We start from the raw sequence: 17,018 nt of genomic DNA, 5'->3' as shown, positions 1-17,018 counted from the left end.
GGGTACTAAGTGGCCCAGCTCTTCGGTACAGCTTCGCCTGGTGGCCATAACGGAAGAGATTCCCGAACCCACTGGGGCAGATAGATTTGCTGTGACAAGAAGGGCTGGCCACAATTTACCAGCTGGCAGATGTCAGGGGTCTTTCTGATACTCCCTTTCTCTGGGGGGTTGTTGGTAGAGATTCAATTCATGGACAGTAAACACTGAGTAGAAAGCACTTAACTTTCATGTACATTTCCTTCAGAAGGGCGGTTTCCTGCCACTGCCACATTGATCAGATCCTCTTCCTCTTTGGGTCAGGAAGTTGTTTTCTTAGCTGGAGGGTTGTTTGGTCTGATAGGGCCCCTCATTTTTTCCAAAAATTGCGTGGAGTTTTGGCCAACTAATTGCAACTTATTTTTAAGAAAACCTGTATTTTTCTGAAGCAGTGTTGTACAGAATTGCAAGTAGAAAGCGCTGCTTCTAAAGAATTTTAAGAGGAAGAGGGTTCACAGAGGAGTAATGCGTTCTAGTTACAAAGTAGGAAAATCTCAGGTATGGAATTAAACTGTAGAGATACAGCATAAGCTGTGAGAAAAAAATTTTTAATTCTATAACATTTTACATGCTTTACTATAAACTAATATGGTTTTCCTTTAAACCAGAATTATGAGGGCACCTGGGCGGCTCAGTCGGTTAGGCGTCTGCCTTTGGCTCAGGCTGTGATCCCGGGGTCCTGGGAATGAGTCCTGCATTGGGCTCCCTGCTCAGCAGAGAGCCTGCTTCTCCCTCTCCCTCTGCTGTTCCCCCCCCCCCCCCCCACACCTTTTGTTTTCTCTCTCTCAAAAAAAAAGACTCTTTTAAAAAAAAAAAAAAATCAAAACAAAAAAAAGAATTCCTTAAAGAAGGAAAAAAAAACAGAATTATGAGTCTAGTAGGTGAAAACTGAACTAAAAAAAATACAAATAGATAACTTGATTTTAAAAGGGTTTCTGTCAATGCTGGCCATTCTCTGGGACTTAATCTCACATGTCACCTGCTTCTCAAACCTTCCTCAGACTCACACAGATCAGACTCTCCCTCTGTTGTTCGTATACCCCCGTTTAATCGCCTTCACATTTTGTTTCTATTTGTATTTGTCTCCTACCTTGCTCGCCTCTTCCCTCAACTTGATCTTAATTCCCTTGAAAGTAGGGTTTTACAGCCCCTGTTTGCATTCTCTAAAGTCTCCAGCTCAGGGCCTCGTCATAGAACATGCTCAATAGTATTGAAAACATAACAAAAGTACATGGGGCGCCTGCGTGGCTCAGTCGGTTAAGCTGCTGCCTTTGGCTCAGGTCATCCCAGGGATCCTGGGATTGAGCCCCAGGGCGGGCTCCCTGCTCAGCGGGAAGTCTGCTCCTCCCTCTCCCTCTGCCCTTCCACTGCCTCATGTGTGCACTCTCTCTCTCTCTGTCTGAAATAAGTGAAAATCTTTTTTAAAAAAATTCTTTTAATTAAAAAAAAATGCAGTCCAGGCCAAGCAGTTATTAATAGGATAATGAGCAAAGGAATTTTTTTCACCAATAGCTTGCTAGTCATGGAGTAGCTTCTCTGTGTGAAGGGTGCCCTGCAGGTTCTCTAGGAAGCTGGGCAAATATACGCCCCTCTCAGAGCGGACACAAGCACACTCCCACTCTAAATTACAAAATGTTGGCAGTTACTGTGATACTTTGAATTTTGCGTTTGAACATGTGGATTTGTATTTCAGCACCTCGAGTAACACAGTTGGAAGGAAATTCGTGTGAAATCTTCTGGGAGACGGTACCGCCAATGAAAGGTGACCCGGTCCACTACATTCTGCAGGTGTTGGTTGGGAGAGAATCTGAGTACAAACAGGTAAGAGCTAGTGTGTATGGCATGTGTATGGCTCGTCAATCCAGCCTCTGCCTCTTGCCATGAGCAATTCAGTGACTGGTGAGGGGCATTTTTCTTCAAATCGGTCCTAGGAACTGCCTAACATGGACCCCTTTATGTAAGCCCTAGTTTACATTTTGTCTGTGGAAGTATTAAATTTTTAGTTCTCAAGCATGACCTTATAAAGAACTTTGAATTCCATATTTGTATTTGATACTGGCAGTGCTGTTTACAAGTAATCAAAGTCTTTATGCAGTTGAAAACCAGAGTGCCAGTGGTTTGACTATAGAGGGTAAGTAGTTTTCAGCCCAACTGCTGAAACTTTTTTTTTTTTTTTTTTTAAGGAGCAGGGCCTGAACCCACCACCCTAAGGTCAAGACCTGAGCTGAGGGGCGCCTGGGTGGCTCAGTCAGTTAAGCATCTGACTCTTGATTTCAGCTCAGGTTATGATCTCAGGGACTGGGTTCGGCTCAGTACTGGGCATGGAGCCTGCTTGGGATTCTCTCTCTCCCTCTGCCAGTGCGCAACCCCCCCGCCCCTGCAAAAAAGACCTGAGCTGAGATCTAGAGTCTAAAGCTGAGCTGACTGAGCCACCAGTTCCCCAGGCCCCTCTGCCTTTTCTGTAGGAGCTGTAACAGAAGGAGAAGGAATAGGACTTGTCAGCTCTGGGGGCCTGTGACTGAGCAGCTCCAGTCACCATTTGTCACCCTGTAATGTGCAGGAGAATCCCCAGGGAATCTGTTCAAATGCAGATCCTGGTGCTGTAGATTGTGGGGTGAGGGCTCCAGCCCCAGGTGATGCTGGGGTGATGCTGGTCGGGGAACCAGAACTTGAGTCAGCAAGGCTTTACAGACGCCATGATAAACCCACGCAAGAGAGAACGTAACTGGACTATAGCCAGATAGAAAATTTGCTTTTCTTATTTTTCAAGACACTTTTAGTCCTTAATTCTTCCAACACTATGGATTATCAGTCACTGGCTACAAAAGATTAAGATACCCCATCAGTTTCTGTCCTGCTTCCAGGAACTTAATAACTGTTTTTGTGAAATCAGGATATGATACCATTACTCTAAGGAAAGGTGAAGCCCATTCCTTACCAGAACTTTTAATGGAGGCATGCGTGTATATCAGACTTAGAAACTACCTTCTGAAACATTAGCATAATTTGTAAAGACCTCTCAGTTCAGCTCTAGAGTCTCCAGATACAGGTAGAAAATAATTTGATTCAGAGTTTTTGTTCAATTGCTGGCTAATGTTCCTTATTTAATAGTGAAGAATACTTGCAAATGTGGAAAACAAAGAAAATTTCGGTACATTTCATGTACTTTGTTAATATGAAGAAGCAGATAAAGAATGAATTGCTTTAACCACGTTTTGCAAAACACTGTTTTTAACTACGACATTTACCAAGTATTGATTAACATCAGTGGACAATGTCATTGTCCAGTTTCCGTCATTCCTCTTTAAGAGCAAAACACCGTTGTATTGTTTCACTTTCCGGTCTCATTCTAGTAGATGTATCCCATTTCAGAGTAAATAATTTCATGTGTTTGGCTCAGCGTACCAGAAAAAATAGGATTGGTTGCAGGGTCTCAGCTCTGATAGAGAGCCTAGGGATTTTCCCCACCAGATTTCGTCATCTTAATGCCAGCAGCATTGTCCTATTCCATAGCAATGGGATGATGGCTAAAGGATGAAATGTCACAGAATTTCACAGCGTAACATTTAACACTTAAGAGTAATTCATGACCCAACAGTACATTCACTCCATGTTCGTCATTGTTATTTTAAAGACATTTTATTCACATACCATACTTTTCTGCTTGTACTTAGAAAAATTTCTGCTTCTTAGAAGATAATGATTGCTGTTTGACATTGAAAAAATAGCATTATTTGATCAGTGATTTAGATTTTATCAGCAGGTTGGCTCTTTTCAATCAGCTGTTTGTTTGGGACAGCTGGCTGGTTCAGTGAGAAGAGCACGTGACGCTTGTTCTCACAGTTGTGAGTTCGAGCCCCGCTTTGGGTGTAGAGATTAATATCTTTAGATTTAAAAAAAATTTTTAATTTGTTTAATGGTATATATTTAGACCCATGGACATATAAATTCTAATATGATACCTAATCACATGTGTATACCTCACAATTTCTTATTGTAGTTATAACTGGGTTTCTTTTTGGAAATATATGAAAACATAGTACATGGGGCAGGCTCAGTAGATAGGGACTAGCCTTTCTCACATAACCATGTGTTTACTACATTTCCCAAGAAATGATTAAGGTGGGGAGTGGTACATAAAAAGCTACAATTGAGTCAGGAACAATTTGTACTGACTTTTTTGTGTGTGGATTTATTTTTGTGTGTGTGTTTTGTTACAGGTTGGTTTTGTTTTTTGTCTCATTTTGTTTTCTTCTCCCTGTTCAATAAGCGTTAACTTAAACATGATGTTTTGAGTTTGCCATTCACTTGTTCTGGACATGAAATAGGGAATGAAACCTATTTATATTATGGCTGCAAGAGTAATGGTTAAAATAATCATTGTCCAGAGATAACAGGCTTTGAATACGTAGAAGCAAAGCAAAAGAAAATGGGAGGTAATTACTGCTGAGCCCATAGCACGGCAGGGCTGCGGCTCTTGGAGCACTCATCAGACAGGATCCACTCATATGCGCCCTTGTGTTCCTCGTTTTTATTTTCTCGGCCCTGGCCCATAGTTAGGCGCTCAGTCCATGTTTCTTGCTTGCACGAAAGAGTCCGTTTCAAAGGAACGGAGTTACTTAACATCTGTGGTGGTGATAAGAGTAAGCTTCAGCGTGGGGTGGATTTAGAAGCATTTGTAACTTAGGTGGAAAAAATCACCTCTAACAGGAAGGGTCTTTCCGCTTCCCAGACTTGGGTTTGTAGGCAAATGAAAGCACCAGAGCTCTCTCGGATGTTTTGCTTGAAACATCAACTTCAATTTTGCCTTGGTTCTAGCTTATTAGCTTGCTTTTGTTCAACTATCACTAATATGAGGTGAGCAGCTGGCCTTAATTATAAAACAAGCTCTTCAAGTAGTAAATCCTCATCTAAAATTTTACTCTATATTAGGATGCATACATATGTTGATTTGGCTTTTCTGCCATTGATACACATGTTCTTTCCAAGAAGCTTAAAACTTCTTTTCAGATGGTATTAATTATAAAGCATTCTAGAAAAGCATATGCAGGTGACTAGTTTTTTTTCACAGGATATAACACAGTTTGATAACTACATAAGCATGTAATGAAAGATGATGCATAGTCATGTCCCTGTTCAGACGCAGTCAATTGTACAACAAGTATTTAAACAATGGAGATGAGGAAAGAGCAACAGACTAACAAAGTATTGACTGTTAGGGGACAAAATTTGTGGCAAGTCATTAATATTCTTAGTGCTCAGGCTTGTTACATTAAGAAAACCTTTAAAGCATCTGAAACTTTATGGACCTTTACAGTTAATTTGATAGCATCTTTATATAAATAAATTTTCACTTTGTATCATTTTAGATGATAGTATGGGGACTTGTACTGATTCTTCGTGGCATCACATTAGGTACTGTGAGCAAAGATCTTTCCATACACAATTGTTTGAAAGTCTTAGAGCTTAACGTATTTTTTAATGTCTTTCTATTTAATTCCCTGACACAGTTTGTTTTTTTTTTTTAATTTTTGTCTGAGTCAAGGGTCGTAAAGCAAAATAATAGATCAACACAGGGAATTTAAAAGCCATCATTTTACGGATTCTTAATTGTCTTAGGTTTTTAACTTCAAGTATCTGATGACGGCCATCAGAAAATTGCTCATACATCCATTTAAAATGCATGAGACAAATACATCTTCAGTTTCAGGGAGCCCAGGTATAGGACTCTGGTTTATTGAGAAACTGTTAGGTGCTCTGTACTATGAGGGATGTCCAGTGTATAACAGAAGACCATGGTCAGTGCTCTTAGCTTTCTAGACCCGTTGGGATGAAAACAGCAGACCATCAAGAAACGGTTCAATAACAGCCCCTTACCTGCCCTCCTCAGCTCAGGGACCTCAAGGGCCACCCCGCACTGCACCCACTACAAAGGAGGCTTACAGGTTGATGAGCTCCCTGTTAAGCTGGAGAGTATCACACAGTCATGTGGTAGTAGAAAAATTAATTCACCTCACTGAGCCTCAGCCACTTTGTTGTACAAGGAGGGACACTCATCCTCTATCTAACTCAGGGTCACTGTGAGCTTCCGCCCCTTCAGTGGTGAGAATGTGCTGTGTAAATGACAGTGCTGTGCCAGTATGTCTCCCTTTACAGTCCTGGAGAGGGGCAGTGTTAATTAAGAGATGCAGGCACTGGGCCTAAGGCAGGCCCCCAGTGGTTCTCCCCAAAATACTCACTGGAATAAAGGATTCCAACTCCACAGCATGTTGTTCTGAATTCAGGGTCACAGATTCTTCAGTTTAGTTATCTGGGTATTACTTTAAATCCTCCTCTTTGGAATAAACATGTCAAAATTACTTTAAAATATATCATACACCAAATCAATAACAGTCTTTATAAAAATAATATCTACTTCTTGTGATATTATGATTGGTTACTTCAATAAAGACAATCTTAAGTGGAGCCATGCCTTTTAAATTGGGTTGAGGCAGGAGGAAAAACCCGTAATGGTGCCCCTGTCAGAGGGAATGAAAATAAAGGGACACAGGGCGCATAGCCTGCCATCCTGGGGTGGGGAGCTGCACTGTCCCCTGAAAAGTCACTTCAGTCAAGGCACAGGTGTATGGCAGACAGGATGAACATGTAGTTCGGTGACCCCCCAGGCTGTGACTGTTTCCACCAAAACAAATCCGTTAGCTCTAACCCCAGGAACCAGAATCCACGGGAAAGGGGGCAGTGGGATTGTTTTAACTTTTCCTTAGCTAAGGATTAATCCAAAAGGCTTGAAAGCACTGTTGACCATTTCTGAAATACACTAGAAACTATATTTTCTATCACTACACTGAAAACAACATATTGTTAGTGAGTCCATTTCTTTACAATGATGGCTGCACTCCTGAACGAAAAACTTTTCTGTTGCCTCTGTGCTGTGAGTGTATGTTCATGTTTATGGGGTTCTGGTAATTGTCCTCTCTTCAAGCACTGTGGTAGAAGAGTATCTACTCTGGAGTCATTGAGGGTTCTAATGAGAGAACATTCACTGACTGAGCATCTACTTAATTCAGGCCATCCATAGTGCTGGTTGCTGTGGCATTGCTAGAACACAGTCCCACACTCCATATGTGTAGCTTGGTTGGTTGGTTTTTTTAAGATTTTTGTGTTGGCAGTGCTTGTAAAAGGGGGGAGCTGTTCCAATTAAAACAACAAGAATGACGAAAAGAGAAACATTTACAAATTGAAGGCTATGTTTAATTGGACTTGTCATTAGGAAGTTCCCTCCAATTAGATATCCTTTTCCTTCATTAAGCTTTTTGCCACATGGTATGAGAAAAGTAGCATTCTTTTTTCTCTAAATACATTTTCAGAGATATCCATTCCAGGGATTAGAGTTCAGCAGAGCCATTGAAACAAAAATACGAAGTCTCTTTTCAAGATTCCACGAATTGGGCTCGTAGGAAATAAAATGACCTTCTGCGCCAGCTTTCTTCAAAAGCTCTAACTTTGCAAATTCTAGAAACCATAGAATTTATTTAAACAGATAAAAGTCAGCATTTATATCCCCTTCCCAAAAGTCTCAGAAACATCTGTGGGGATAGGTTAGTAACTGGTGTTCTGCCATGAGGTCATTGTTTAATGGCAGAAAGTAAGAGGCCACATCCCAGAAACGCTAACCAAGCCTTTGCTTGGCACAAACGGGTAGGGGGTGGGGAGTGGAAGGACTGCTTTCCATACCATAAAAGGGAAAGGCAGTGTTTTCTGTCTGAGACAGCAGGAACCAAGATGTGGTGATGTGGGAGGTTTTTAACAGAAACCCTGGAAAGACAGTAGAGCTGTCTGGGAAGACGAAATCAGGCCAAGAGAACTGGACCTCATGTCGGACTTTTGTCGTAAGACTAGGACTAAAGCAGAGGACAAGTGGTAGCATCACTACCTCCGACAGAGGATAGGATATGCAGGGCTGGGCAGCTCCAAGGGTGAGCGTGGATATTTGAGTTAAGAGTGGGATCTCACTGGGGGTCTACCCCTGCCCTTATTTGTTGTGAGTCCTTAAGAAATTAACAGCCTCCCTGATCCTGTCTTTAACTCTAGCCAGGAGGATTGAATTTGATGGAAGTTGGCTTACCTTCAGTGTGTTGCTCTCACAAAGCCCTCTTCACGTCTAGTTTCTCATTTAACCCTCAGCCCCTCTTATGGTGAGGTTAGGTACTGTTACTATCCCCAGGTGAAAGAGGAGAAAAACTAAGTCTCAAAGCTGATAGTTCCCTAAGTTCACAAACCTAGAAAGTACTGGAGTGGGGACTTGGACCTGGGGTCCTGATTCAGTTCCTGTGCTTGAGAAGGCTCTTCCCAATGACTCCCTGTCAGACCAGGCCCAGTTCCTCAGGGTTGTGCGGAGAAGAGCTCCCACAGCTAGTCTTTCAACGTTTGATAAGTACAAACAGATATTTTAAGAAGTGTGGCCTCTGTAAGAATCAATAAAAGAGGTTATAGCGGGAAATCTTGGAGCAAAGGCGTAAATGGCAGCTTCACTCCAACTTAGTAAACATCCCGGTGCTGACTTGCCACCATAGAATCAGAACGGATTGTTGACTGGGACATTGCGGATAAGAAACCAAAGCTTGGGGGCACCTGGGTGGCTCAATGTGTTAAAGCCTCTGCCTGAGGCTCAGGTCATGATCTCAGGGTCCTGGGATTGGGCCCCGCATCGCATCTGGCTCTCTGCTCAGCGCGGAGTCTGCTTACTCCTCTCTCTCTGTCTGCTTCTCTGCCTACTTGTGATCTCTCTGTGAAATAAATAAAATCTTAAAAAACAAAAAAACAAAGCTTGGATGGCAAGTGTTGAGGGACCTTCTTTATCAAACTGGTATACTCATCCCATGGGTTACAAATCACTCCCTTTAGGAATTGTCCCAACAGTTTCCAAGAAAAGACTTTTCTCAGAAAATAGCAACTTCAACGCTATAAGGTTAAGAAATTAAGTCTAGATTAAGAAAGCGAAGAACATTCATACTTAAAAGATCTCTTTAAAGAAAAAGAAATGTACACCACTGTTTTCTTGAGAGCACTCAGGTGTTGGGAAAGAATTCATAAAGAGGTTCCATCATGGTACATAGGTAGAACTCTCGAGTAGCTGGCGGTGGGTGTGTGGGTTGGGGCAATGACCACGACTGACAGCCAGCTCGTCTTAAACCATCCATTTAGCTAACTCATCATTGGAACAAAAAGAAGGAGTGGTCTGGGTCTTCTTATGACTCTTTCATAGTTTGTTGCTCCAGCCCAATTCTGTCTAGGGCTCCAGCAGGAGCATGCTTAAAAATCTTACAGAGGAGGCGTGCCTGGGTGGCTCAGCGGGTTAAAGCCCCTGCCTTCGGCTCAGGTCATGATCCCACGGTCGTGGGATTGAGCTCCGCATCGGGCTGTCTGCTCGGCAGGGAGCCTGCTTCCTCCTCTCTCTCTGCCTGCCTCTCTGCCTACTTGTGATCTCTCTCTCTGTCAAATAAATAAAAATCTTTTAAAAAAAAATCTTACAAAGGAATAGCAGAAGCAACAATGAAAGAGGAAGAATTGGTTTTCTGGCACCTAGGCACTAAACAAAAGTATAATAAGACAAAGTCTACTTGTGAAGATGGAAAAGGAGGGAGGAAAAAATCTTAAGAAAAAGGCTAAATATCAAGAGAACAATGGAAATTGGGTCCCTTTTGTAAACTGGGAGATCCTTCTGCTGTCTTTGTTTGCCCAACACTAAGTGCATGGCCAATGCACCTTGTGTTCACTGGCAGAATGTCCTATTTTTTGGTCGAAGTTTACACACCAGACTTTAAAAACACTCAGCATTAGTAGATTCCCACTAACTCTACAGCTGGCAAGTAGAGATCACTGGAGATACTTTTTATTTTTTAGGGCATTTGTATTAATGGACAAAACTGACAGCTTTACCGGGTTAGCCTGTAGCCAGGTTGAAAACGCTAACACCTATCACTTAATTGCTGTGCTTTAGTAATACAGTTGGAGTTGTTTTAAGATTCTAGATCCTGCACTGTGCACTGGCCACGTACCAGGGCTGTTTTAAGCACTTTATAGATGCTAACTCAGTGCCACTCATCCAGGAAAGATTCAGTTAATTTTACTTTCTGGTTCTAACTGTTCACCAGCCAAATCTCTTAAAATTTCGTTAGACGTGTATTACTTCGGTCAGCTGCAATTCCATTCACTGGATTTTGTATTCTGTTTGCTCGGGGTGGGTTGGAATGAATATCCATCTTTTGTTGAATGAAATACATACAAGGAGAAACAGCTTTCTACCCCATTTTGGTCATTCTGGTCATCCTGGAGTAGACACCGGGGGCCTTCAGATTATTGTTGTTCCAGAGTAATTGACCAGATCTTCTCTGTCTGTCCTTGAAGGTATACAAGGGAGAAGAAGCAACATTCCAAATCTCAGGCCTCCAGACCAACACAGACTACCGGTTCCGCGTGTGTGTGTGCCGTCGCTGCGTAGACACTGCTCAGGAGCTCAGCGGAGCTTTCAGCCCCTCTGCGGCTTTTGTATTGCAACGAAGTGAGGTCATGCTGCCAGGGGACACGGGGAGCTTAGACGATCCCAAAATGAAGAGCATGATGCCTACTGATGAACAGTTTGCAGCCCTCATTGTGGTTGGCTTCGCGACTTTGTCCATTTTATTTGCCTTTATATTACAGTACTTCTTAATGAAGTAAACAAACCCAACAAAACTAGAGGTATGAATTTAATTAATGCTACACATTTTAATACATACATTTATTCAGATATTCCCCTTTTTACGCCCTTCTGTTCTTTGATTTATATACTTGTTTTACAGATTTAGCTAGGAAAAAAAATATCAGTGTTTTGGTGCACCTTTTTGAAATGCAAAACTAGGAAGAGATTAAACTGGATTTTTTTTTCAAGGAAAAAAAAAGAAGAAGAAAAGCAAACCAGATACCAAAAGCTAGCTTTCTTATGTTTTCTTTTAAATTTTCAGATTTGCCTTTATTCTGTTTTCACTGATGTCTTTTGCAAGCCTTTGATTTTTTTTTTTTTTTCCATGTTACGGTTTAGTAATTTATATTCACCAGTCACTTCTTTGGTCTTGATCATCCGTCTCTGTGAACGTGAATCACAGTGTGTGTACTTACAGGTCTAGGATTTCAGTGTCATCGGAGTCTTACCACACAGCTACAACCGCAACAACAACATACGGAAGATGTGTTCACTCAAATAAGGCTGCCCTAAACAACCATTTTGTCACTCAGTTATTTAACTGTTTAGCTCATTTAAATCAAAATGTGTACTTTAATCTGAAATGTTTTAATAATCTCTGTTTCTTATGATTTTAACAATATGAGCTGCCTGTCTAAGAAATCAAGTAACCAAAATGCACCTATAAATTATGGAACATTGTAGATTTTACCCCAGCGATTCATAGCCGTAACTTTAAGAGGGCATTGTGCAATAGTTAGTTGTTTCCTTGTTCAGCTGTTTTAAAAGCTGCTTTAACTTGTTTGTTTGTCTTTGTGTATAACTACTTCTAATCTAATCACTAGAGTTATTATATTCTGTTATGTTTGACCAGAGTTATATGATGAGAACTGGTGACAGTTTAGTGCCTCTGCCCCTTGTCCATGATTTACACTAATTGTGAGCAGTCTTCTTACACGTCAGCTCATTGTTGGGAAAGATTTGCCGCAAGGCTGTTCTTTGAGGTATCAGTGAAGTGATTGAATTTCAGTACCTTAATTCAGTGCACATCATACTCATCTAACAGCGGATAAAAACCTGTTAAAACCCAAAAGAGAGTCATCTAAACTTGTAGTTCCTATTTTTGTGGGGTTGACCTGGCCATGTGTGGAGAGGGAATGATAGATGGTGGTAAACACAGGGTGTTTGGGGGTGAAGGAGCCCTAGATTCTCTCCCTGGATCTGTCACTAACTTGCTGCGTGACCTGAACACGTCACTTTACCTCTCTGTGCCTCAGTTTCCAGTGCATTAATAAAAAGAAATAAAATAAAATGGGGATTCTAACGTTTGTAAGTGCTTTGAGATCCTTGATCAACAGGTGCTATTGGAGTGCAAAGTGTTACTCTTGCATGTTTATTCTGAGTCCTGAGATAATCAGTTTTAACCCAAAGTCATTGGATTATTTATATGAAGTCCACAATGTTCGCGTACCTCAGGGACATTTAAGAGTTGGAGGTGCAACTATATTCCAAAAGGGTGCAACAGACACAGTGTATCCCCCTGCTTCTGTTTTTGTATATTTTTGCTACTTGGTTTTTCTTGATCATAGCAATTCTGTGCTTGGTCTGTGTCGTCTTAAGATGCAGTATGCTGTACTAGCTTATGATACTCCCATACCAAAGTCATGGGGAAGCCAACATTATTTTGTTTTTGGTTTATTTATACTATATTCTGCATACAGTACTTTAAATGCCAATTACAGTGCAATCTTTATTTATTGTAAAATTTTTTAAATGTACTTATGTACTAATTTTCCCTTGTAGCATGTTATTTTTTGTGTGTGTGTTTTATACTTTTGTAATTTTAGGTCAGTCTTGTTCCTTGGCAACATCTGTAGTATTACGAATCTTCTGACATTTTCTTGTGTTTTTAAAAGATAAGAGCATCTAGTGCATTAAATGCCAAAAAAAAAAAATCCATTATCAGTGATTGAAACGTTTACATGTACCCAAAAAACCATAATCATCTCTTGAAAGAAAGCGCTACGATCAGTGAATTATTCTGTGTGCCTATATTGATGTAGTAAGTACTAGAGAGTTTTGTATTTTGTTATTGACTATAATAATTAGTTGAATTAGCCTTGCAAAGTGATGGCATCAAGGTAAATATATTTTTGCCAAAGTTCTGGCCTTCCAAAACTCAGCCCTCTACTTAATTGTGTATTACGACCCACTATAACATTGCATCTGCATTTTCTGAGACCATCTCAGGCGGGTGTTGTTTTGTTTTGTTTTGCAGGGGTGGGCGGGGAGGCTTTTTTTTTTTTTTTTAAAGCAATGAAGATTGAACAGAGTACAAATTCCATGTTGGACAGCAGGGGGGGAAATCAGTCCTTTTTGGAAACACTTCAGAACTGCTGCTATAAAGAAATTCTCGGAATGGTTTGAAACGTTTTACATGAAATAATGGCGTTAGGCCCAGATTGCGATGAGTACTTTCTCTTTTTGAGATTTTCATCTTGTTGAACCACCATAAAGCTGAAGTGTGTCACAGACCAGCTGACTGCACTTTATTTTATTGTTTTCCGTGATTGGGTATTCATTATCATCCCTTTGGTCAAAAAATGATTACTCCATCTGGCACGGTTCTCTGTCACAAATATGTATATGTGACATTGATATAATAGCTCTGTAGACATTGCCGTTACACACGAACAATAAAATAAAGTGTTATATTAAACTTATTTCTTTGCCCTTTTGCAATATGTAGGAATGAGTGAGCGGCTGGCTTCCAACGCTCTGTCAGACTCTCATCCCTGGCACAAGAAATTCCAGTCATGTGAAGCAAACTGCCCTTTGTCCTCAAAGAAATGGTCTCAACACTTTTTTAAAAGATTTTTTTTTCATATTATCTATCTTGTTCTTATCAACTTGAAATGTTGGCATTTTCTAACTGTTTCGTTGGCTACAGTCATTCAGTATTCCTGTCAAAATTGAAAAGTGCCCTAATTGAATGTGTCTGAATGTTATCCTTGCACAGTTCTTTAAATTGAAAGACAAAATGTTTTACCTCACTGTTGGACATACATTCCAAGCTTTTCAACTTTAGGAGAAAAAAAAAATAATCATATGTTTTCCTGTATTGTAAATTTTAGACTATTTCATACACATTGTATTAAAACTGCCATATCAATTTTAATGTATAGATTTTGCAAATACTATGCTATATGTAATACCTAACTGTATCTGTAGTGTATATGTAATATATTTATGCCCAATAAATGTTTTAATTCTTTCTGACTTAAGTAGGGTTTTTCTGCCAAGAATAGGACTTGCTTTTTGTTGTTGTTGCTGCTGTTGTTCCTTTTTAAAAACTTGAACCACATCCCCAAAGTTGCAAATTCAAATGCCTTTGGAGGCCAGGCAGGTGATGCTTCCTGTGCCACCCAAGGGAGCAGTTACAGCACAGCTCCAGCTGATTGGGGTCCTGTAAGATCACAGGCCACAATCATACATGCTCATGTTTCTAAAGAAGCTAACAAAATTCAGATTTCCCTTTACAGAACAGCTAAAATATGACTGTGGCCCACATCGGCCCAGGAGCTGTCATTTATTTTTTGTCAGAGCCTGCGTTCCGAGCATACTATCCAAATGCCAAACCTTAGGAGCCCAGGTCTATCTCTGGATACCAGGACCCAGCACATTCCCTCCCCACCTCTACTTCCCACGGTTTGGCCTGCCTTCTTCCTTGCTCTGGGTCTCATTCAACAACAGCAGCAGCAATAAAGCACAGTGACCCTGCTAGGGCCATGGTTTCATTTGGTTTAGATTGTTTTGCTAGGAATCCCTATTTTTTTGTTTTATTTCTGGGGGCAAGAAGTGTATGGAGAAACTGTGTTCCAAAGAAGGATGAGCTGTTCTTAAGGGTAAAAGTGACCAACTGAACACATCAAATTTTGCATGCTCCTAACATTCCACTGAGAATACAGTAAAGGATTTGGTTTTTTTAAGACTGGGAAGAACAGGGAGAGAGCTTGCTGGCACCAGCATTTTGGAAGCCTAACTGAAGAAAGCTGAATTCTAATTTCACAGGGGGAGAATGAGCCCCACCTCGTTGTACATGCAGAATACCCTGAAGGCTCAAAAATTGACAGAAATGTCCTTTTGAAGTGATGGGGAAGGGGGAAAGGAGCCTAAAATACTACTAGTTGAAAGCTGTTTAAAACACCGTTTGATCCATAAATTCCTCCCTGTTTTGTTTTCCACTGGACAGCCCTCAGAAGGTAACAGAAAGACCCTAAACTTGAAGACACAATGCACAGTTGATCATCGAGGTACCATATCAAAAATGGGATTCAGTGAACGTAGGCATACAGGAGAATATGAAGAGTCTTACCTAGAGAGCCTCGTGTGCCGAAAAGAAAGATCTGGAAATCTTCGATGAAGTGGTTCAGCGGTGCGCCTTGGGTGGCTCTTCTCGGCCGGCACTGTTCTGGAATATCACTGGGGGAGCTTTTTAGATCATACTCTAAACCAATAAAATGAGCATTTCTGGAGTATCAGTGTTTTCTAAAAGCCCCCCAGATGATTCCACTCCGCAGCCAAGATTGAGAACCACTGCCCTACAGTGAACCTCTCCCTCGCTAATCCCGTCAGCTTTCCAGTCCTCCAGCTTAATGAAGAGTGACCTGACCTCTGGTGAACACGAATGGAAAGCCCAAGGCCAATAACTTGGAAGAATCAGAGACTGAGGGAGGAGCATCTTCAGAAAACAATCATTATCTCCAGAGAGATGAGAAAAAAATGAGTCATCTTTAGACTGAGGATACATTGCTATGGAAAAAAGCATGCTTGAGGAACATGGAAATATTCCCAGAAATTAAAAATTCAGTAGAAGGGTTAGAAGTTAGCATTAAAAGAATAACCGCCAAAATAGGAAAACAGAAATGAAAAGAGGAAAGATGAGGATCAGACCAGGACATTCACCATCCAAACGATAGGAGCTTGAGAGAGAAGAGAGAAAATGGAGAACAAATCAGGAAACGTGTGTTTCCAGAATGAAAGGGTGGGAGGATACCCAAACGATGGAAATGGACCTCTACCAAAGCACACCACCATGAAACCTCAAAATACCAGGACCAAGAGAAGTTCCTCAAAATAGAATACCGGTCACATAGAATTAGAAATCAGACTAGCTTTACACTTCTCGGTAGCATGCTGCAAGCTAGAAATCAGTGAGGCAAGTATGTCAAGACTGGAAAGAAAAAAGATTTCCCACCTGCTTACTCTTGGACAAGTGTGAAGTATCATTAAGATGTTTTTAGAAATGTGAGATCTCACAAATTTGCCTCCCATGCACCCTATCTCAAAAGCTACCAGAGGATAAGCTCTCCCATAGAAGCTAATAAACTAAGAAAAAATCCATGAATTCCACCCCCACGGTGATTTTCACGCAGGTTAGAGGTTGGCTGTCTGGCCCTCTGCCCCGAAAGGGTTTATGTAACTTTATCTTTCTCCTACCCCCAATTTGCATAACTGCCCCCTCCACATGTACCCCAAAGCTGGGACTGCAAATGACTCTTTTAAACAAACCTCTCAGGATATCTTGCCCTGTGCTAATTAAAACTAGCAATTAGATCCATGTATAGGAACCCTTTATTCAGAATGGTGACCCAAAAAAAGTTCCCACCTCTACTGCTAGACTGGAGGAAGGGAATATATGCTTGGGACAGCAAGTCTCCTTCAATTCTGCAGCATAGAGCCCCATTATCTGGCACATTATAGAAGCTAGGGGGAAAAAAAAGGTTTGTTGACTTGAATACAGTAAACTAATTTAGTTGGAAAAGTTCACTTAGCAGTGATGTGTTCCGTAAGACTCGCCGCTCCAAACCAATCTTTTCACCACAGGTGTGTTATTTTTGGTGCAGTATTTTAACTGAAGCGGTTGTCAGTGATTTATAATTTAAAATGTGGAAATTTCATACAAAATACTGGAATTCGACATTCTTTTAAATTTGAAAGACCTGGCAACTCTAGGTTTTAGTCTGGAATGGTGATACTCAACAGAGGTCAGTAATGGCTGTCGTTGTGACTGGGGCACTTGCCGTGCAGCGGACCACATTTCGCACACACACAATTCTTGGCATGAATATGGATGACGATTTTGATGGAAAAGCATCACCTTGAACATCATCTCTGTCAAAAGTGGGTGAATGGATGGCAAGACTTCCAAGAATTTGTTGGAGAACGTCTGTAAAGCCAGTTCATAAAAGCAACAAAAACA

The 17,018-nt window shown here is 41.0% G+C and overlaps 1 protein-coding gene across 1 annotated transcript in view; it reads left to right on the top strand.

Moving 5' to 3' along the window:
* Positions 1-10,891, top strand: part of LOC111150836 (fibronectin type III domain containing 3B) — a 343,921-nt gene extending 333,030 nt beyond the window's left edge. The window contains exons 25-26 of the mRNA XM_022508466.1: positions 1,730-1,857; positions 10,444-10,891. Coding sequence (XP_022364174.1) covers positions 1,730-1,857; positions 10,444-10,755 — 440 coding nt within the window. The 3' untranslated portion in view covers positions 10,756-10,891. The remainder of the gene's footprint in view (positions 1-1,729; positions 1,858-10,443) is intronic.
* The last annotated feature ends 6,127 nt before the right edge of the window (positions 10,892-17,018 follow it).

The sequence above is a fragment of the Enhydra lutris genome, unplaced genomic scaffold (assembly GCF_002288905.1).
Source record: "Enhydra lutris kenyoni isolate GAN:26980312 unplaced genomic scaffold, ASM228890v2 scaffoldscaffold2, whole genome shotgun sequence".
Classification (NCBI taxonomy): domain Eukaryota; kingdom Metazoa; phylum Chordata; class Mammalia; order Carnivora; family Mustelidae; genus Enhydra; species Enhydra lutris.
Note: the sequence above shows the minus strand (reverse complement) of the source record. Positions and strands in the feature narration are given on the sequence as shown.